This window comes from Tupaia chinensis, unplaced genomic scaffold, assembly GCF_000334495.1.
Source record: "Tupaia chinensis unplaced genomic scaffold, TupChi_1.0 Scaffold149686_1, whole genome shotgun sequence".
Taxonomy (NCBI): domain Eukaryota; kingdom Metazoa; phylum Chordata; class Mammalia; order Scandentia; family Tupaiidae; genus Tupaia; species Tupaia belangeri.
In genome coordinates, this window is record NW_006209531.1 from 7,917 (window position 1) to 31,411 (window position 23,495).

Sequence of the window (23,495 nt, forward strand, 5' to 3'; positions counted from 1 at the left end):
TCGGACTCCCATGCATCTTTTCAGTACCATTGCCAGTTGGCACAGTGTGGTGTGGAGGACCCAAGAGGGGCGGGTCTCTTCAACCAGTGAGGGTTGAAGAGCCACTCACTCAGCTTTTTCTCAGAAAGTGAAGGCACCAAGAGGCCTTCACTCTCTCTGGACATGTCCCCTTTGCTTCAGTCCAGGAAACAGCCCTGACAAAATTGCCCAAGGCCTCACCTGGGTAAAGGAGCCATCCTCGCCACACTCTGGGACAAACACAGCCTCCTGAGGCTTCTTGGCTTGCTCTAGGGCTTGAGCCCGCTCCAGGCGACACTTGCTCTGGCCGGCATCTAAAGGGGAGAAGAGCATATTTCATATTTCACTTGGATTCCATGCTGAAGCTATGGGACAAAATGGCCGCCTAGTTGTAGGAGTGCTGAAAGGAAAGTGCTCCACTTGCTGGAAGCCCACACAGCCTACGGCCAGTCTCCCCACAGAAGGATACAGGCCAATGTCTCTGCCTTATCATTCTCTTGATGTAATTCTAAGCAAAGTATATGTGTGGGGGAGGAGGTAGGTTTATACCAGATTTTGCTTATTTTTTTCTCCCAAGTATCCCTACCTTCACCCAGAGTGGGGAAATGTTTCACTCCCATTGTTTTTCACTGGGTTATTCTAAAACCACCAAGTCCAAATGGTCTCAATGACATGTTATATTAATAGTTCAAGAATCAAGCACTTTCTTTTTTTTTTTTTTTTGAGGGTTTTTGGGTTTTTTTTGTTTTTTGGTTTTTTTTTTTTTTTTGTTTTTTTTTTTTTTTTTTTTTTTTGCGCTATAGGGCACGTGCGCTCACCAGACAGACAGAGAGAGACAGAGAGACAGAAAGTGAGAAATCACCCCCCAGGGGGGATGGCCATGCTACAATCCCATCTCCTTCGCACTCCTCTCAGGATCTTGGGCACGCACGCACACGCGCCCGGCGTGAGTTTTAAGCTACCGGGTCCCGGACGCGAACCGCGGTCAACTACATGGAAGTCCAGAGATATAGCCATTACGCTAACTGCTGATCCCAAGAATCAAGTACTTTCTTTAGAAGATCAAAGGCTCCTACTGCTTAGCCTCCTACCGTTCTTGTGAGGGCTCTAAGCCTTCCAGGGTCATGAACCCAAATATCTCCAGGACTCAGAAAAGTGATATCAATTTGAGAAGTGAGCTGGCTACGAGAAGAATGCCATTTGGTTCTGAGAGACTATAGGGAGTGCTGAGGACTGTGGCAACCTGGAGGAAGAGCTCCTCCTTCAAGGGAGAGCTGCTATTCAGCTCTAACCATGTGTTGTTTTGTGAGAACACAGACCAAATATTACCAAAACTTACAATTTTAGAAGAAAAGTACAAAATGCCAGATGTTTATGTTGAATCTCCCAAGTTTAAAATGGTATCTCAAATGTTTTTAATGTTTTTAAATATGTGAACAGACCAAACAAAACACTTCTGTTGGCCAACAATTTGAAATCCCTGTTCAGAAGCCAGTAATAATGCTTTGCCATTTTAAGCATCTGAAAAAAATTTTTTTTTCTGAGCCCTGTTCTGGTGGCAGTGTTGGAATAGTGCTCCTTCCTTCAGGTGGACCAGTCTGTCTTCTCTTACCCCCCAGTGGAAGGGAGGGGGAGACAGCATAGCAGACCAAATGAACAGGCTCACTCCAAACTCCCTCACAGGCATGCCCAGCGCCAGGAGTGGTGTGCCCAGGAGCCCGTCCCCAGCTGGGTGGAGGTGCACACACTCACCTTTGCATCTACCTCGATGTACCACGCCCAGGGTTGGGTCTCGGCATTTGGCTCGCTGGTACTCACACATGGACTCGTAGGACCTGCCATCAGAGGCACAGATGGGTTTGGGTTGAGTTCTGGAGCAGTGAAGATTGCACTGAGGGTCTCGGTCACTTATTAGAAACTAGTCGGAAAAAAAAGAAAAAGGGGATACAGGTTACTTTTGTAAGAAAAGTGGGGTAGGCCCATGATTTACAGCCCTGAGTTGCCCTTGGGAAGCAAGTCCTAAATAAACCCCAAGTTATAAAATCCTAGAGGTAAAGGGAACTGGATGGTCACAAAGCCTAACCACAGAAAACCTTCTCCACACACCTAAGAACACTGATGTCTGATGGGTACTGATCATCAATAGGCTCTGGACAGGTATTCACAGGTAAGATCTCATTCATCCTCACAACAGCCCTACGAAATAGGAACTATTTACTTTTAGATAAGAGAACCAAAGCCTAGAGAGGGAAAACTTGCCCAGTGTCACATAGCTACAAGTGGTAGAGGCTGAGTTTGAACCTAGATCTGTCAGAAATAAAGCCAAAGCTTTAACCTCTAGGACATTCTGCCTCTCCAACCATACTGATGGTCTTGCAACCTCTATTTGGGTACTTCTTCAAATTGGGAAATCACTACCAAGATCCAAAGTTCATCTTTGGGAAGTTTTATCTATTAGATAATAGTATTGCATTCAAATCTATCACCCTTCAATTTCTGCCAATGGTTCTCCAGCAGAATACAACTAAAGGGATTTCCTGTGAGAAAGGAATCTCCTGCTTTTTAAAAGCAATAGTAATCAGCTTGGGAAATGCTGGATTCAACAGATTTTAGTGCAGAACTTTTCAGGCAATATCGATACATTCTCATACATTGTGATTGCCCAAGGGTACAGTAAATTTAAAATAGCTGCAAATTATTAGCTACTCCTCCCATAGAGCCTTGGAATCTAATTACCTCCCCCTTGGGTCTGGACTGGTCTCAGCCACTTGCTCGGCCAATAAATGGTCATGGAAGTGATGTTTTGAGACTTCAGAGGTAGGTCACATGCAGCCGGGCAGCTTCCTCCTAGGCCGTGCACAGTACTTTCTTTGAGGAAACCAGTTGTCACGCAAGAAGCCTAACAACCCTGAGACTACCATACCATGAGGAAGCCCAAGATACCAAATTACTGGAAAAGTCATGATGCATTTTTGCATAGAAAAACATAGAAAAAATACATCATGACTTCCCCAACAACCCAATAGAATATGTGAAAACCACGTGGAGAGAGAAATGCCCAAGCAGCCCAGGCAGAGACATGTGTGAGCAAAGAAGCCTTCAAAAGAATCCAGTCCCAGTTGTAATCTAGTTGCAATTAACAAAGATGAAAATAAGTAATTGCATGAGAGACTCCAAGTGAAAACCACCCAGCTGTGCCCAATGAATTCACAGCACTGTGCTAGATAACAATAATTAATTGTTACGTTTTATGGTGGTTTGTTACACAGCAATCAATAACCAGATCAAGGAGCACAAACAATGAAGCATCTTCCAAACTTACTTGCCCATGAACTCTTTTATCAGGGAACCCCTGTTAACAGCTCTAGAGTACAATGGAGAACAATCATTGGGCCATTACAACCCATATGCTTCTATTCAGTAACCTATGTTTAGACTACAGGGGCCTTGAGAGCTCAGTCCCCTCTTATCCACTCCTGCGTGGCAGAGCCCTGGGCCGTGAAGGCTCTTTATCGGTGTGGGTTGAGGGAATGAATATCCCGCAGTAACTGTGTGGCTAGCATACATCTGGCCGTTGGAAATGCCGGAGTTGACTGAACAACCACACCAAGCTCACAGAGGTTTCGGGAAGGGGTTACTGTAAGGTCTGTCCCAGGTGTATTTGCAGGCCCTTTGTGTGAAGCAAGATGAGAACTTGTTGACCCTTCTCTAGAAATACAGATAAAGGTCCAGAGGCACCAAAGGATGCTGGAAATACACACCCCACAGCAGCCAAATTTAGACTCCACATCTGTCCACAAATACACAGACCTATCGCAGCCTTCACACCAGTCCCTCCTGGAGCTACCATGACTTCACACTTTGGAGCTGCTGCTCAGCACAGGCAGGGGTGGCTGAGGACTGAAACCATACCCAGATGGACAGCACAATTTGGCCCTCTCTTCAGATACCCAGAACTCCTCCACACTCTCAGGTTAAATCCAAATCCTGTCCAAAGCTCAGAGGAAAATCTCTTGATGTCTCATAAGCACAGCATTGGTAGTCCAGTGCTCTGGGGTAAAAATCACTAATACACAAAGTCACATCCAAAGGAAGGCCAGTGCCTCCCAGGCTGCCACGGAGGAGGGATGAGTTGACAGGGGCAACGAGAAGGAGCAGGGTTGGTGGCATGTTCACTGCTACACAGGAACCTAGCTTCAACTCTCCTTGGGTTGCCCCTACTGAAAACCCTTCAGTGGGGCCTCAGTGCCCCTCTCACTGCTGGTCAACACACTGGCCTGCTTTCCATTTCTCAAATGACTACCTTTGCTCTCACCTCCGGGCCTTCACTCACATCTTCCTCCCCCATCCGCTCCCACCCTGCTTCGGGTTTCGGGTTCCGCCATCTCTGGAACTCACAGGTGTAATCGCTCACATCTCTCTTTTCCTTCATGGCTCTTTACATCGTATGTGATGACGAATCTATGTGTGACTTGACGAAAATGGAGTCCCCCACCCTGAGCTGTATAAAGACAAGGATAATGTCGATTTTGCATGTGAGCACGTGTGTGCTCTGGTGCCGGGACATTGGGCTAGAACTGGGATGAACACAAATCTCTGGTAGCATTTCCTACACGTGTCACCCCAAAACCTGCCAGTGTGATATGACTGCCCTGGCCTCCTGGGGCCCTCCCCCTCCCCCAGGGACCCTGTGCCCCATTGGCTGAGCCCTGCCCTTCTCAAGCCATGTCCTCCCTCCACCTCCCAGACATGGTCGAGCACTTTCTGTTCTTGCTCCACCTCGGAACAAGAACTCTTATCAGGAATTTTTTTTTTTTTTTGAGAGATTTTCGCTATAGGGCGCATGCGCTCACCAGACAGACAGAGAGAGAGACATAGAGACAGAAAGCAAGAAATCACCCCCCAGGGGGATGGTCACGCCGCAATCCCTTCTCCTCCATTCCCCTCTAGGGATCTTGGGCACGCACGCACACGCGCCTGGCGTGAGTTTTAAGCCACCAGGTCCGGGACGCGAACCGCGGTCGACTACGTGGGAGTCCAGCGACATAGCCATTACGCTAACTGCTGGTTCCCTTATCAGGAATTTCACAGAGAGGATGTGACTGTCTTATCTGGGTGTTCAGCCTGTGGCATCTGGCACACAGTAGGCTCTTAGTAAGCAGTTTTTGACTTTGTGGCTTCATGTTTGCAACTGGGTCAGTATTTCTGTTCACAGTGTTACTCTCTGACAATGAAAGGTGACGTGGGACAGTGGTTAGAAGCATGGCTCTGGAGCCAGGCCATGGGTATTAATCCCAGCACAGACACAAGGTCACTGTTTCATCTTGAGGAAGTGGCCTCACTTCTCTGGGTTTGGGCTTTCTCATCAGTCAAATGAGGATAGTAACTCTGCCTCAAAGGGTTGTTGTGAAGATTTAAATTAGTTAACATATGGTAAATCATATATAAGTTCTTTTGCATCCTCTTTTATATGGGAGTGAGGGTTAAAAAGGAAAACACACTTAAAGAAGGAGAAAGACAAAGTTTCTTTTCAACCCCACAAAGGTTGCCGTGTTGTCTATTCTGCAGCTCACAGGAAAAGAGAGCTGCAGGCGTCACCGTGGAATTGAACTATGGGCCATAAATTAGGTTTGGAAAGGGTCTGCTCTGAGCCAACAGAGACGCCACAGCAGCTGTGCCAGAGACCAGCTCAATAACGAGGGGAACACTCTGTCTACAAGTGGACAGGATAAAGAGCTTCTGAAACCCCACCTCTCCCAACTTCAGAGCTTGTCCTTGGCTTCAAAAGAACTCCCAAAAAGATGCCTATGTAGAAATTACTGGTCCCTGAGGCCAAGTAAAAATTTTAGAAACATCACAGGATCATTACTAAAGACCATCTCCACTAGGCTGCAGTGTCTCATTTTTATCTGTTTTAGGAACTCTGTGTATTTGTGATTGTTTTCTAAAGGAGTTGGTGAGGTCTATAAAAAGGGAGCTTTAATAGGATGATTATAACCTAACAGTACCACTCAAACCTCCAGGGCCCCATAGGGGTTACTTTGGGCCCACAGACACTGAAAACGAGCTCATCGCTTGTGTTCATCATCCCTTCATCTACTGTACCCAGTAAGGAGCACCAACAGGGAACCCACTCCAACATAGTCCCTACCTTCAATGAGCCAACACTCCAGGGCAGTGACAAGGAGCAAGCCACATGTTAGCAGGATACACAGACATACCAAGGCAGGCACGCCCAGAGAGGACTCCATCCTGGGGAAACTCTGGATCCCACAGTCCAGTAGAACTTTCCACAATGATGGAAATGTTCTCCATCTACCCTGTCCAGTACAGTAGCCACAAATCACATGTGGTTACTAAGCACTGAAATGCAGCTCATGCAACTGAGGAACCAAATATTTAGTTGTGTTTAATTTTAGTTAAATTTGAACGACCACATGTGGCTAGTGGCTACCATATGCAACAGCCCAGCTATAAGGTAAATAAACCAAGAGGGGAAGGAAGGGGCGGGAGTCCTCAATTGAGTTTTTCCTAACTGAGCCAGGCTGAGACTGATTGGACTAAGAGAAAAAAGAAGCAGGTCTTGAGAAGAATGTCTGTATTTTGAAGCTAGACAGTAAATCAGATCGTTATTTATGGGACAAAAGCCAGGATACACCAAGAGTTTCCACAGTCCACCTGAAGTCAGCAAGGTAGCTTTTTCCTCTCTTCTTACAGGAGGAGGAGGTGCAGGTTAGATGTCTCCAACCTCAGCCTGTGGCCAATGTCAGTCCTCTGGGCACACAGACAACATTCTGAGTCTGTCTGAGTCACCCTGCTGGGACATGAACCCCTCCAGGTCACAGTCTGTTGTGGGCACAAGAGCAGACATGATTGGTGGAAATTTTTGGTGTTGGGCAGGAGCAAACTGTCTCCCCAACAAGCCAAACACTGAGCTATTTCCCTCTAGGGGGGAAATAGTATTTTCATTAAAAAAACAAAAAACCCACAAAGATTCCCTTCCTTCTTCTTAACCAAAAGACAAATGAAAACAAAATAATAATATTAAATATGATTGCATAATATGGAAACTAAACAAAAGGAGTCAGAACAATTACACGTATGCAGTTGTCTCTTCCATCCTCTCTCCTTGGAGAGTGAATGATTTTAAACATTTTGTGTTTTGCTCACAATGCTAAAGAAAGATAGGCCTGACAAAAGGGGGACAGGGGAGGTATGTTCAAAAAGTTCACAGAAAATGCATACTATGAAAAAAATCTATGCACGAATTTTTTTTTGGGGGGGGGCCACCAAAATAAGCTCATTCTTCTACAAACCTTTTGAAGTACCCTGGTTCATATGAAGAAGTCATCTTTCCCATTGGAAAAGTAAAGTATTGGGTAGGAGCTTCCATTGGCATGAAAAAAGATCAGAGTAGATGAAATCAATGTTAGACCAACAGTCCCTTCTGTCTGAAGTGCACACATGCTGGACCTTGGCCTTCAGTCTCCAACAGAGGAGAATGCACTACCACAAGCTGTGTTAGGTTTGACTGACTGCCAAGTTTCCTTGATAATGTAAGGAACAGAGCCAGCCTAAGGTTATATCTGGGAAGAGAGGGTCAATTCTTTCTAAACTAGAGCTGTTCTCACAGTCTTAACGTCCACCTGCTAGTACTACACTGGTTTAACCTGTTTCTACAATTCTACACAGGCATTTTTCTGGTAATATACATATTTCTGTATATTACTTAGGCATAAAGGAGGGAATAGAAGGCATACTAAACAACCGAATCAGTGAGCCATCCACTGGATGTGGGAGAGTGAAGCCCACAATTTGGAGTAGCCAGTGGTATTTCTCCCTATGATATCATACTTGAAAATCACAGGTCAAACTCAAACTAATTTGAGGCTTTTCTTTTTAGAAAATTCATATGTAACACAGTTCCAAATACTTGCTTTCAACATTTGGCTTCATATAACTATTGTGGCAAAATAAACCACTTCTAACCTTAGTAATTCCGTACAATGATTTATCACTTCTCATAATCCTGTGGGTTGGCTGGGCTCAGCTGGAAGGTTCTTCTGCTCCACGTGGTGTCATTTGAGGTAATACATTTGATTGCATTCAGTTGGGAGCTTGTCTGGGCCTAGAACATCCGCTATGACTTTGCTCACTGGTACTTTGCTTGGAATGGTTGAAATCATTGAAGGTTGGCTGAGTCCCTGTCTCCAGCAAGCTTTCTTCTCTCTCTTTTTTTTTTTTCTTTTACATTTTTTTAAGAGATTTTTGCTATAGGGTGTGTACACTTGACAGAGAGACAGAAAGTGAGAAATCACGTGAGCCCAAGAGGAATGGTCACACCACAATCCCTTCTCCTGTGTTCTCCTCTCAGGATTTGGGGCATGTGTGTACATCTTCCCAGTGTGTTTTAAGCCACCGTGTCTGGTGGTCAACTACTTAGAAGTGGTCAACTACTTAGGAGTCCAGCAACATAACCATTATGCCATCTGTTGGTCCCTTTTCTCTTTTAACTGTGAGAACTTTATTTAGTCCTCTAGGTGTTTGACTCTTTGCCTCTAACCTTTCCCCCGATAAATTCAAATTCCACCTTGCCACTAGGTAATCGTCCTAAAACATAATGCTTTCATGCTTTAAAAATCACCATTAGCTCTTGGGAGTTCCTGCTGCAATTTTTTTTTTGATCATTTATCTGTTCACATGTCTACAAAAGATTGGATCTTATTCCTTTTTATATAACAAGGGCTTATCGGTGCCTGAGCAAAAGCAGTTGTTCCATACATGCTTGAAGAAGGAATGGATGAACAGCAAACATTACCTAAAATACTGGGTTGTCGGGAAAGTCATGACTACTTTTTGATGGAAAAACAGAAAAATATGCATGACTTCCCAACAACCTAATGTATCATGGAGAAGTGCTCCCTTTTTTTATTCTTTTTTAAAGTTTATACATTTATTCTTCTATGAGCAAGATAGAGAAACATAGAGACTGTCGTCCCCAATAGGGTCTTGATGCAACAATCTACCCCCAGCCTTAGCCAGCCCTGAATCATGGCGCACATCCATTCTTTTAAAGAATATCTGTAAGTTAAGTTAAGTCATATATTAAGCACAGTATTTTTCCCTTGAATTGCAGGAAAGAGAAAAAAAAAATCTCTAAGTCATTGAAGATACTATAGCAATGTGGTTGAGGCAGTGTCCATCAACCCATAATGGCAGATGCCACTCTGTAATCGTGAAATTTGTTCCCGATGATCTACCCAGTGGCAGATACCACTCAGTAATCGTGAAATTTGTTCCCCATGAGCCTGGCCTTAGCCTCCTCACACAGCCCTCCAGGAAGCCATCCACTACCCTGGAGAAGAGTCACCTCGCCCACAAGTCAGGCAGTAATATGAGATGCCCTGGGTTGCCGAGCCTGGAATGAGTACATATCGAGGCAGAAAACGCTGACATTTTAATAGTTGATGTGACTCGCGCTGTGACTTTACTGGCAGCTACCGCATGTATGCACTTGAATGAGATCAACAGCCAGATGATAAAATGGATTCATTCCATAATTCATTTTTTTGACACCCTGAATTCATTTTTTTTCAGAGTGAATGCTGTAAATAATAGCAAATTTTCTCCACCTGCAAATGCCTATTAGGAAAGAAAGGGAAGAGAGGACAATGCCAACTTGGATGTCTGCTGGATAGGTCCCAGGCACAGTAGAAATCAGAAACTCAATCTACCGCTCCTTCCTGCCTCCAGGTTTGCTCATGCTGGCCCCTCCCTGGAATGTGCTTCACCTTACAAACTCAATCTCAGTGCAAAGGCTGCTTCTTTGGGGCATCTGACTTCCAAAATGGGCCTGGGCCCCTGTAATGAGCCCCCACAGTATCCTCTACTTTCCACTGTGACCTGTGCTATGATGGTGATTGAATGGACAGTTGTTTATACACTTCTTTCTCATCCTCCCCTACGAGGCAGTAAGCTCCCTGCCTGCAGGAACCATGAACTGGGTGCCACACACTGGATCCCCAGAGCCCAACAGGGGCCTTGCCCAAAGCAGGGCTTTGCCCAAAGTGGGGCTTTGTCCAAAGTGGATGTCCAATAAATATTCTGGCTTAAATGAATTAGAAGGACACTGAAGTTCAGCAAGGTTAAACTAGTAAATGGTGAGGCACCTCTTTAAGTCTGACTTTACCCGCCCAGACACAATGAAAGGATACCAAGTGCCAAGCCCCATGATACTGGCCAGAGAGGATCCTGTCCTCAGCTCTGGCAATGGCAGTCAGAGCTTCCAGTGGTGGCCTCTCTGGTGGACAGGAGAGAAGGGCTCTGGGAGCAAAGAGGGCTTTCCTGTGAGAGGAGATATCTGTTCTGTCTTGTTTGTAAATCAAAGTCCACTTACGTTTTTTAGAACTGGAGCTCTACAAAGCATTTCTGGGAGGTAAATCTGCTATGGAAAGTGGGGGAAGCTACTCCTGGAGCCAATGCCTGGAGCAAAAAGGGGAGAACTACATTCCAGACGTCTCGCTGCAGCTCAGCCTCTTACTCTCCAACCAGGTCCTGTCCTCTCACCACTGCTTCACCATCTGCAAAACTAGACTCTGGCCTTCTCCGTAGCCATGTCTTTGGGAACAGGGGGCAGTTTCACAATAAAACATCACTCGCCCACCCACCCACCATCGGGTCTGTCATCTGCATTGAAAGTCCACATCCCGATTTCTGCCAGCTCGGGCTCACCCTTCCCTGACCCCACGGCACTGCATTTACACAGGTGCAAAGAAGGCCTCCATCCTGCCAGCTTCAGTGGGACTGAGCAAAGATGGAGGAGGGGAGATAAGGGAGGTCAGAGGGAAGGGGAGGCCTGGCAGGCCAGGCGGCATCTGCTCTTCCTCCACACACCTCTGCTGTGGGGCCTGACAACAGCACACCCCGATTAAAGGGCTTTTCACGCTGTTGAGGGAAAGCAGACACCCCCCTCCAGCTGTTGGGCAGCTGGAACCACTTCTGTTGTTTTAGCCAGGAGAGGCCTGACCTTCGTCACCCCACCGCCACCCTCTCCCCAGGGGAGGAATTTAATGGCCACCTCGCCCCCACCTACCAAGCTTCCCTCCTCCACTGTGCCCCCCAGCCACAGGGATGACCAGTCAAGATTGTGGGGAGGGGAAGGTTCGACAAAGCAGCGGGACCCTGGGTCTAACGAGACCCTAACAAGGACACAAAGGGGGTAGCATTTACTCAGATGCTTCCAGGCCATACAGCCCCCATCTGCACCCCTAAAGCATGCCCATGTATGGGCTTCTCTTAGAGAAGTGGGTACATTTCCAGGGTGGGCTAGGACCCAGGTCATCAAGTTTCCAAAAACTGTAGCATTATTCTAAGTGAAAGAAGCCAGACTCAAAAACTACATACTATATGATTCCATTTATGTGACATTCTGGGAAAGTCCAAAAGGGACAGAAAACAGAGCAGTGATTACTGGGGCTTGGAGGTAGGGGAGAAGCATGCGAAATGTTTGGCAATGATGGGTGTATTCTATATCTTGATTATGGTAGTGATTATACAGCTCTATAAATTTGTTAAGATTTATAAAAGTGTACACCTGGAAAGAATGAGTTGTACTGCATGTAAATTATATCTCAATAAATAGAAAGAGAAAATCATAAAATGCAAAAACTGAAAAAAAATAAATAAATGATTCCAAAAGATGTTTCAGAAGGCATAACAAACCCCCACCCCAGACACTCCAAGAGGTTTCTAGAGATTTCCCTGCCTACTCCGTTCAATTATAGGTATCAAGTTAGGTGCATTGGGGGTTATGAAAATAAACAAGAACACATGCCCTGCCCCCCAAAGCTGATCTAGTTGCAAAGACTGACGTGAGCACAGCTAACTCCATAGGGATTGCGTTTCTTTTTTCTTTTTCTTTTTCTTTTTTTTTTTTTTTTTTTTGAGAGGTTTTTGCCATAGGGCGCGTACGCTCACCAGATAGACAGAGAGAGACAGAGAGACAGAAAGCAAGAAATCACCCCCCAGGGGGATGGCCACGCCGCAATCCCTTCTCCTCCATTCTCCTCTCGGGATCTTGGGCATGCACGCACACGCGCCTGGCGTGAGTTTTAAGCCACCGGGTCCGGGACGCAAACCACAGTTGACTACATGGGAGTCCAGCGACATAGCCATTATGCTAACTGCTGATCCCAGGATTGCGTTTCTGAGAGCTGTAGCCAGGAAACAAAGCCTAAGTCACAAGCAGACAAAAGAACAGAATATTTGGAAATCAGTTGTAGGAAAGTCCAAGATGTAAGATGGCCACAACTAATTCATAAAAAGGAAAAGAGGGCTGGCCCTGTAACCTAGTGATTAGGGACAAGCGATCCCACATGGCTAACTAAGATTCAACTCCCAGCCCTGGCACCTTTAAAAACTTGTCCATGTGTGCCCAAAATTCCAAAAGGATGGAGAAATGGAGAAGGGACTACGATGTGACCACTCCATGCCGGAGGGGGGGGCGGCGCTCTTGACTCCTCTCCACCCGTTTCTCTGTCTCAGCTCACATGCCAGTTCACATGCCTTCAGGCAACAAAAATTAAAAGTAAATAAATAAACAATTTTTAAAATGAAAAGGAAGAGGGGAAGAGAAGGGGAGGAAGAAAAGAAACGTCCAAATCATTCAGCAAAGAATTACAGAGTCCAAGGGCTATGAAGAATGCTGAAGGCAGACCCCCTGACCTGGGTTCTGTGGTCAGAGTAAGAGGTTAATTCAGGCTAGAAGGGTCTAGGAGAATTCCTCAGGGAAAGGGCTGTGTAAACTGGATCATAAAGGATTCCACAAGCAGAAAGGAATGTCTAAAAGACATCTTAAGCAACAGCAACAGGTACACATGAGTAGACGAGCAAACTAATTTCAAAATATGGTTTAGAGAATGACCATTTATGGACAAAATAAGGCTCCAGGCCCGGGCTGGGGGTGAGATCATAGAGGGTCTTGAAAATTCCCAGCTGTGATTTAAAAAAATAAAAGAACTGGAAGCCAGGGAAGGAAGTAAAAGACAAGATCAGACCTGAGCTTTAGAAATTTCTGGCGAGAGTATGAAAGACAACAAGAGGTGAATTAGGAGGTTTCTATACCTGAATATGGCCACAGAGGAAATGGCAAAGAAGGTGTACATCTGGATCAAGAAGCTGCTGAGTGTCCTGAACAAAAAATGTGACCACAGTGCACACGATGAGCTTAGCAAACCTGAACCCAGCACAGCCCTCCAGAACTGCAGCCTCCCTACAGGCAAGGTGTGGTCCACGGCTCAGTCAGGTTAAATTTGAGGGCCCACCACCAGACATCGGTTCCCACGCTGCCTTCTCCCTACGAGCTGGTTATTTCAGGCCAAAAAGCGGATGCGCCAGGTGGAATCTGAAGCAACTGGAAGAACTGAGAATGCCAAGAACAGAATGCCTATCTGGGCAGAATGAGATTGCAGCCCCCTGGGAGCTCACCGACCCATCACAAGCCTGCTCCACTTCCACAGGGGCTAAGGAGGGGAAGGCAGGATTCCTCTGGAGGAAGGAGAAAGGAAGACGAGTGAGATCAAAAATAGTCATTTGAATGAGTGAAGTCCTGTAGCTTAAATACCCTGTAGATTTTAGTCTGCCTTGATCACTAGCAGGACATCATGCCTTTTAGGCTCAGAAAGCATTTATTTTTATGTTCTGCTTGTACAAGCACCCCCGCCCCCTCCCTCCACCACTGAGCACGAGCCTACAGAACTCACTCATGAAGCAAAGGCAAGGAGAAAGCCACATTCCCACCCTCAGACTCTGCCACCAGCATAAATTAACAACTCCACCTTCCCCAAATCAAATAAACAGAGGGCTCTCCAGGACCCAGATTTTTTTCATTCTCTCTACCCACTACCACTGGGGAAAAAAAAAAGATTAAGTTGATGGTATTAATGAGGAGTAACCCTTATACTCAGGGTGCATCCAAGAGACCGTGTATTGTAAGAGAGGACTCAGACTTGGAGTTCGAAGGCACAAAGGGAAGCAGTTTCTTGGTGCCTGATTGGGTCTAAGCACCCTGCCCTTCGTCCTCATGACATAGACATCTGGTAGCAAGGGTTGGCTGAATGAGCACTGTCTCTTCAGCTGGGAGGAACAGTGTATTCAGACAAGGTTAGTTAGTAGTCCCTTACATGGTTATTCTGAACACTTCGGCAAGCTCTGTCCAGCCATGTGCTCCATGTTTTCACTGAGCACTCTAAGAACAGAAACGTGTAACAGGTCGCTGAGCATCCCGGTAGGGCAATGGGGCACATACTCTTTTTGCAGCGCCTGCTCCTGCGTGACATGCTCTGTCCCACCATCACTAGGAACATTTGCATCCAGGGACACAGGACAACTCGGGAACTGAGGGAAGGGTTTGACCAAGAGTGGGGCTAATGCCTGGGGAGGAGTGACAGGTTGATCCCAATCCAGCTGGCTTCTGAGCAGTAATGAGAGCCTCTGGTTAGAAGGACCAAGTCTCAGGACCAGCAGATGGTGTAATGGTTCCGTTGCTGGACTCCCACGTAGTACAGTGGTTTGAGTCCCAGACCCGGCAGCTTAAACTCATGCTGGGTACATGTGGGAGAGGGGGTTGGGGTCCGGGGGGGGGGGGTGATTTCTTGCTTTTTGTCTCTCTGTCTCTCTCTGTCTCTCTAGCAAGTGTACGTGCCCTATAGAAAATCTTCTTTAAAAAAAAAAGGATAAGGTCTCAAAATGAAAGAATCATTTTCATAGCAATTTAGTGTTACTCTGGATAGGAGCTGAAAGAGATATGCGAGATTCAAATCCTCTTAGGATTCTGGGCACCTAGAGAGCTACTTCAGGGCTTAGGACAAAGATGACACAGAAATGAAGTGGCCCCTACCCCCACCCTGCTCTGAACCAATAGCTTTGGCAGCAGCTGGCAGTGGTTCCATAGGACACAGAGAGGCACTGCAAGAAATTAATTTCCTTTGGGCAAAGGGAAAAGTATGAGCAGTTTATAGAAGTATTCAAGGCGCCCTGAAGTAAGGACTAACAGGGGCCCCACTATACGACCAGACCAGGGTCTTGGAGTCATTGTGATTTGGGAGTAAATGTAAAAGTGGTGTCATTTTGTAATCACATAAAGGAGATGCCTGGGAATACCAGCTATAAGAATAGACAGTAACAGGAGTACAGGTGCACTTGGGATTTAAACAGGCAGGCTATGGGATTTAAACAGGCAGCCTCAAAGTTTGAAAGAACTTGCAAAGACCAGCTGTGAATCCAGAGATCAATTTTCCAAACAGCCCCTGGAAATGGTTGTTAGATTTCCAGGCTGGCTGACACGATACCTTAGTAACTCAAAACATGGCTGAAAAATGGCTAACAACACTTGCCCAGAGTAGGGTGGAGAGTCTGAGGAAGCAGGAGTTGGACAGTCCCTCCTCTCTCTTCACTCCCTCTCTTTTCTTGTTCTCTCTCTGTCTCTCTTCCATGCACAAGCACTCTATCATGAATGAGATGAACAACGCCTGCCTAATAAACCCTCACACCAACCACAGGAGTCAGGGACACTCCGAATCTTCTCTCCAGTCGAGTCCCCACCCCAGCACAGCAACAGGCCAACAGCATCTAGGTTGGTACAAAGGCCCAAAAGCCCCTCCAGACTGAGCCTCTTACGTCTCCTCCCCCAGCCTTCTAGAAGGCTGTCTTCAGCCCTCACAAGTCCATTACTTAGGATTCTTGCTGTTGCTGTATTAGTTTTCAGACCTCAGAAAATAATCGTCACTCACATATTGTGCAGCGATATCTCCTGTTTTTGCCACTTACTGTTCTCCTTATCAACACAAAGGGTCCCAACACAGCCTTGCCATAGCCCACCCACAATAAAAGAATCCCACACAAGTTCTAAACACAGCAGGAAGAGAGGACAGAAGCACTACACCCTCCCAGCCCCTGGGAGGTATTTCACACTCTGTGATAACTCAATGGAGAGGCGGGTGTACTTTCCATGTCATGGAATTGTCACAAAGGAAAACGTCATTCTGGTGCTCATTTCATCTGGGCCAGGGCCTGTGGCATATATACAGGCTCATCTTCGTACGCACTTATGCAGTGCCGTGATTACACTGACAGGGAGATAGCAGAGGAAGAAATGCTTTATCCAGAGCACTTGAGGAAATCCACTCCCTTACAGCGCTAAGCCCTGGGGATGAAGTCTGAGCAAGTGCAGACTGAAACGAACAGAAGAGGAAATCCCAGGCTTGCTCTATCAACGAATCATGTTGAGGCTCTGTGTTTCAACTGTGTATTTCCACTTATCTCTATTTCCACTATCATCTTGAGATCCTGCTGCACTGCTGCCCAGCTGCAGCTCACCACACACACCAGCTATACATGCACACACATGAGTATGCACACTCACATACACATAAATGCCTTCAAAGTCCCAGACAAAAGAGAAGAAGAATTAGTGTGGCCCGTGTGGAACTGCCGTGTGCCACGTAAAACTCAGTGTGGTCAGACCATCTCAGGCTGAAAATCCCCACTGTGCAGCCCGGACAAGGATTGATTACCACTGTCCAGGGCCCGGCCTCACATCTTACTTCACACAAGTGTGAGGCTGTTCTGAGCAGGAGAGAAATCCTGTTGACCCAAACTGGGCCAAGGGAAAGTAAATAAAACCATGTCAAATTCTACAGGCAGGAATGAGAGATCAGTGGAAAACCAAAGCAAACTCACTCCTGAGGGAGAGAAAGAATGATTTTTCCGTTTTCTAACCCTTTTTGTGCCTGAGCAGAGAGCACATCTTTCTTTTAAGGATCAAAACCTGTAACCGATTTCTGAGGGTCTTTTTCTGTTTGTTCAGACATTTATAACCCTAAAGTTCAGATTTCCCTCAAACACAAGATTAAGCAATCTGATTGAGAGAACATTTACTTTTGCACTCGGGAGATCCTGTCAGTTAAGCCAGCCTGTGGAGAGGACCTAGCAAGGGCTGAGCTGCATGTCCTCTGGAGACCCTGCCTGTCACACCGACAAAGTCTGTACGCTCCTGCGGAATGGGACATGGAAAGCTCTCCGATGTGAGTCTTGATACCAAAGACTTTTAGTCCAGCCTCCAAAGGGATTCTCAAGACCTTTTATTGGCCAGAAGAATGCCCATCACATAAAGTGAAATAAAACCAAAGTGGGATATCAAACATATATATAATTATAAATATATCTACATGCATGTATATAATATGCACATGTATGTAGACATACAGGAGTCTGCAAAAAGCTCATAGCAAGTGCACATTATGAGAAAACCTTCGGGGTTTCAGAAAAGTTTTTGCACCAAAATAAACTCATACTTTAATTCTGGTTTTCCACACCCTTTTTGGAGTTCTTGTATATATATATATGTACATCTTCCTCCCACTCCAGAGAGAGAAAAACAAAAGAGAAGGAGAAAAGACAGGAAATACACCACAGTATCCGCAGTGGCTATCTTTAAACGGTAGGAATACAGATGGGTTAGTGACAGGTTTGCCTTCTTTCCTCTGCCCTTTTCCTTGGTTTCCAAGTTTCCTATGATATGCCTGTTTGGAAGGGCTGAGGTGGAGACATACACAAAACTCCCATCAGATTGACCTGGAGCTGTCTGTTAAACAAAGCTGCATAGAAAGTTCTGCCCCAAATTCTTATGTTCCCCTTGGGAAGGAACATCAACGCCTGGCTGCCAATGGCCCACAGAAGGCCAGGGCCTGGAAGAAACTTGCCCAAACTTGAAGTGGGAGAGGAAGGGTACCTCTAGGCTTTTTGTTTTTGTTTTTGTTTATTGTCTCCAGGAGTCTGATCTGGCTTCCTGTTCTTCAGCATCACACACACACACACACACACACACACACACACACACAGTTTTCATAAGGTTGGCACAAAATAACACAGCATCTTTTCCAGGTGGTGTTGTGAGCTTTGCAGGGCCCAGATGAGCTCCTGGGCAGTGTCCATACAGGCAGCAGCCTCCTCACTGCATAGCCTCCCTCTTGGGTTTGGATGGTACAACCAGGCAGTCCTCAGCCTTGTCTCCAGAAACAGCTTTGAATCTCATTAGTTAGGATGGACTCTGATCTCCCACTCCAAAGCAGTGTGTAAACGATCTGTCAGCCTATCCAGTAGCTTTTCAAAGGCACACATGCACCTGTATCAGACTAGGGGGTGATGATGAGTGGTGAAGAGGTCATCAACTGGGAGAATAGAGGAAGAATAAAGATCACCTGACTGAAAATAAGACCTCAAAGGACAAGAAGCTCTAGCTTCAGGCATGGTAGGGAAAGAGAGGGCCATCGACTCTCCCTCCATTCTTGAAAGATGAAGAACAAAGATTGCCTTGCATGTACTACCTTGCAAAATAATTCAAAACCTACAAGGTAGTTGCATACCTTAGCTCCACAAGTTGGGGCATTCATTCATGCAATAAATATTTGTTAGCCCGCTCTGTAGGCCCAGGTCTGTGCAGGGCACTGGGTGCGCAGTGAAGAGCACACTGCTATGGCCCCTGCCCTCATGGCTCGTGGCTGCATTGAGTCCATCCTCACTGATCACATATCCCATACAGATGGTGTCCTTCTAGGTCCCAGGTACCCCTAGGCTACCGAATCAGGTCCCAGGCACAGACTACAGAGTAGGGATCGCCCACAACAGAATGTGCCACCACACATGGGGCACTCCTCAGGGAAGGTTCTTCTCGGTCTGAATCACAGTCTATTCCAGACTGGATCCAAAAGAAGAGATCAACTCTAAAAAAAACCCAAAACACAAGCTGGAAGAGGGACTTGGGTGGCCCCCAAACCAAATCCAGAAGTTGCTCAAGGTAATCCAGTACTCATACTGTGTCACTCAGGCTGTGAGAGGGCTGACTGTCTCCTGGCCCAGCCCCCAAGAAGATAGGACTAGGAGTAACTTGTGTTGAAATACTTGGTTTATATTTGAAACACTTGGTGTGTGTGTATATATATATATACATATATATATTCCTTCTGGGAAAAAAGGCAAAGATCATTTTTAAATTGCTCCTTTTTACCTCAGTAAAGGATATTCACTCAAAAGGGTCTTTTTTAAATTACCCACCTTTTTTTTTTTAAACTTAATAGAAGATATCCTCCCAAGTCCTATTGCATTTTAAAGCAAAGCTGCTTAAAGGTGATGCTACATTGCTTCAAATAAATTCTCCATGTCAGATCTAAATTCGTTGAAGTCTTGGTTTCTACCAGAAAACTGCCCCAAACTATTATATTTTAGTGTAGACGTTCTAAGAAAGAAGACTATGTTTATCTAACCTACATTATAAAACATCTAATTACACAGCTAAAATTTCAAAACATTCTAAAAGGGAGTTGGAAAGGAAGGAGTCATAGTGGGATACGTTTGGGGGGAATTCCCATTTGTTGTATATCTTCTCCATGACAGACTTGGAATTAGGTATTTTGAAAAAATTATTTTATTTGGTCTGACAACAACCCAAGAGATAAAATTCTGCATTTCGTCTTGCAAATGGGAAAGCTGTGGCTCAGAGAAGTGAAACAACCTTTCAAAGGCCCCAGAGTTCAAACTCAGACCTTCCATATCACAGCCACCAAGAACCAAAGAAACACGTGAAAACCCAAAGGTGCTAATCCCGAATCCAGCCATGGACTACATAAGAGCTCAGCAATGTAAAATGTTCAGTCCAATGTGGTTAGTCCCTTGTATGATTGAGTAAAGAAAACGTAGATTTCTAATATCCTAGCACCACATTCTCATCTCCAACCATCCCCTTAAAAAAAGCAGGGGTTGGGGAGAGAGACAAGAAGGCAGTGGAGAAGTGGAAGACTAACAAAGTTTTTGAATACTTTATAGGCCATAGCAGCTGGGCTCCAGCAGTAATTTTCCTGAGATCCAACACTTTAGGCCCTGTGGTCCAGCTCCACCCACCCTGCTTGCCCCACCTGGATGGATTGGGGATTGCTGTCTCCGTCCTGGAGAGCTGCTCTCTGAAAACACATAGGACAAAATTCAAAGTCAAGACCATTCTGTTTCTAATGTGGGGGAAAGGGGTTGTCCTCATCTTTAGTTTCAGCAAAGATGGATGCCAGACCACTTCAATACCCCAGCTGTCAATCTGCTGTGACAGTTTTAACAGAAACCAGATCTGAGCCTTTGATAGGATACAATTCTGCCAGGGACCCTCTGTACTGGGCAGAAAATGCAGGGCAGGTGTTTGAAGCATTGTGTTTTAGTAAGATAGACCTGGGATCCAGACCCTAGACTATGGACCTTGATCAACCTACCCACCACTATAAGCCTCAGTGTCCTCCTCTTGTTAAAGCAAGGAAATACAGCAATTACAGCAATTCTAGTGTCAAAGGTTGTTCTGAGGGTAAAGGAACAGGTTGTCACATAAAAATGTTTTCTAAATCTCAGATGTTACTATGTTATTATTTCTATTATCAACTAAATCAGGATTTTTCAAACTAAGTTCCATAGTTGAACATAATTTCACTGAAGCTAGCAAAGGCTGTAAGGATTGGTTTGCAAACAAAGCTGAACATAGGCAATTTCTTTGTAGCTTACATTTGTATGAGTGTCTCTTTCTAATTTCATCCTACAGTGATTTTTCAACCCATCGCAGTATAAAGAACCATGGTAAAAAGAAGTGGAAAATATTTTTAGTTTCAAAGAGTTTTAACAGTACAACTGTTACTGATGATAGTGAAAAACATCCTTTATTTGTTTTGCAGAGAAAAGCAAGAATGAATATTTTATTATTTTTTTAAGTTTATTCATTTCATTCAAGATAAAGAGTATGTGCATGCATGAGAAAGACAGAAGATCAACAGAGTCTGGTCATGCCCTAATCCCCTTCCCCTAGCCGTCCTGCCAATTGGATCTTGGGCATGCTAGCGCCAGTATGTCTCAGGACAAACGGGCCAGGGATCTAAACCTGCAGTCAGCCATGTGGCTTCCAGCACTACATTCTGTTCAGTACGGCATCCACTGTGCTACAAAGGCTGGGCCACAATAATGAACTTTTTTTTTTTTTTTTTTGGAGAGGTTTTTCGCTATAGGGCGCGTGTGCTCACCAGACAGACAGAGAGAGACATAGAGACAGAAAGCAAGAAATCACCCCCCAGGGGAGATGGTCACGCCGCAATCCCTTCTCCTCCATTCTCCTCTCGGGATCTTAGGCACGCACGCACATGCGCCCGGCGTGAGTTTTAAGCCACCGGGTCCGGGACGCGAACCGCAGTCGACTACGTGGGAGTCCAGAAACATAGCCATTACTCTAACTGCTGGTTCCCAATAATGAACATTTTTGATGGGGGAACGAACAATGCTATTAAAACCACGTAATTGCCACCCTGAATCTTATAATAAGTAAATATTACTATCTAAACATTTCCTTTGTTTTAGAACTTTTCAGTAAGGGTCATTAGCTTAAAGTAAAAGAATAAAGTGAACATTTTCTTTAAGATCGATTTTGCAACAATACTTTACTCTTTTTTTTTTTTTTTTGCATACTGTGCTCTAGGCAAAACTCAGAGAATCGTATCCATTTCACGTTCTGCCTTGCACACCATAATGTGTGTGTCACTCTGCACATAGTGATCGTCAAAATTCTCTCAGTGGTCTCACTTCCAAGAATGCAGTTTGATTTGATGTAAGAAGAGTTCCATGTCTTCAAGACATTTGAAAGCTGCTGCCCAAGGCTCGTCTCATCGAGCCTGTCTTATCTCAGAATTGCTCAGGAGCCTCACAGGGTGACAGGTGACAGAAGGAGAATCAGTGCTGCCATCCCCCAAATACTTTCGGCTCTGACAGAGCAGCCTGCTCTGCACCCCCCACCCACTATCACACTTCCTGTGAATGATCTCTAGGAGAGGGTCACCACCACCCTGTCAGTGTCTCTCCATCTTCCTGCACCAGGGCTCCAAAGCACAAGTGTCGGTCCCCAGGCCCACAAAGCCGCCTTTGCGTGAATAGAGCAGAGGGCTGGCTGTGGTCAGAACAAAGGCTGAATGTGCCTAATCCGGCCATTGAGCTGGGGAAGAGGGCTGCACCTGTATGAACAATGCTGCATCTGAAGCCGCACCAAAAGGTCCCTCTGGCTCCCACTGCTTTCTGTCTCCTCACGCCTTTGTGGAGGCCTTTGTTCCTCACTTCCACCACTCCTTTCACTCAGGGGAGCCCCCCTCCAACCCCAGAGAGACAGAGGAGGCACTTGGGCTAAGGACAGTGTTGCAGGAAAGTCTGGGGAAGTTTTAAAACAGCAGCAGAAGAGGCCCCTTTCCTGTGTCTTCACCGGTATTCCAGCATCACAATGGTCATGCATTCTATTAATACTATGAAATCAGTGCCCTGCCTGCTTCTCCAACAGGCCCCTTCAGGAAGCCATGTATGATCAGGGGCTGTGCCAGAGGCCCCATATATCTTCAGGCCAAGCACCACCCACCTGTCTGGTGAACTTGTGTTTTGAGAAATACGGAGACAGTAACGAAGAAGGGTGTTCCCATTCCTCTGAGCATGCCAGCACCATGCAACCCACTGCACACCTGGTTGAGTTGATAGGCAGCTCAGTTTTCAGGAACCACAATGGCAAAGCCACTTCAGGTGGGGACTTCTGGGATAGGCAAATGGCTCCATGGCTTTGGCCCTAAAGTTGTTGGTGCCCTCTCCCTGCAAGGCTGCTGCTTCCCTTCTCTTTCCCCTTACTCCTCGAGTGATAGCTGGACTTGAGCAGTACAACAGGAGGGAGAAGTGGAGAAAGCCCTGAGCCAGCAATAGTGATCAGAAGTAGTATGGAGGATTGGGGCCAGCAGTTAGCGTAATGGCTATGTCGCTGGACTCCCACATAGTCGACCGCAGTTCGCGTCCCGGATCCGGTGGCTTAAACTCAAGCCGGGAGCATGTGCGTGCGTGCCCAAGATCCTGAGAGGAGAATGGAGGAGAAGGGATTGTGGCGTAGTCATCCCCTCTGGGGGGTGACTTCCTGCTTTCTGTCTCTGTCTCTCTCTGTCTGTCTGGTGAGCTCGCGCGCCCTATAGCAAAAACCTCTCCAAAACAAATAAATAAATAAATAAAATTTAAAATTAAAAAATTTTAAAAAGTAGCAGTATGGCGGATTCCAGCCAACAATCTAGACATGACACTTCTTCTCCTTCCCCACCACTCTCCATATAAACCTTGACTCCCACCACCACCATCACCATACCCCAATAGCATTTCTCAGGGGACTTTTTTCATAACTTCTCCTAGACCTAGTATTACTACCAGCTCCTTCCACCGTCCTTTCCGCCTAACCGCTCTCTAGAAATCCTCCCTCATGCTATATTTAAACTGATATCCTGTTGATTGATTCAACAATTATTTCCTGAGTACCATTACAGGCTTGACCTAGGACCTGCCCTAGGCTACCAGAGGATGTGATCTGGTTCCTTCCTGCCAGAAGCCAATGCTCT

The 23,495-nt window shown here is 45.8% G+C and overlaps 1 protein-coding gene across 1 annotated transcript in view; it reads right to left on the reverse strand.

Annotated features, from left to right (window-relative positions):
• Positions 1–207: 207 nt before the first annotated feature.
• Positions 208–23,495, reverse strand: part of SMOC1 (SPARC related modular calcium binding 1) — a gene marked incomplete at its 3' end in the record, with an annotated part of 75,071 nt that continues 51,783 nt past the window's right edge. The window contains exons 4-5 of the mRNA XM_014585377.2: positions 1,771–1,936; positions 208–332 (exon numbers count right to left, since the gene is read on the reverse strand). Coding sequence (XP_014440863.2) covers positions 208–332; positions 1,771–1,936 — 291 coding nt within the window. The remainder of the gene's footprint in view (positions 333–1,770; positions 1,937–23,495) is intronic.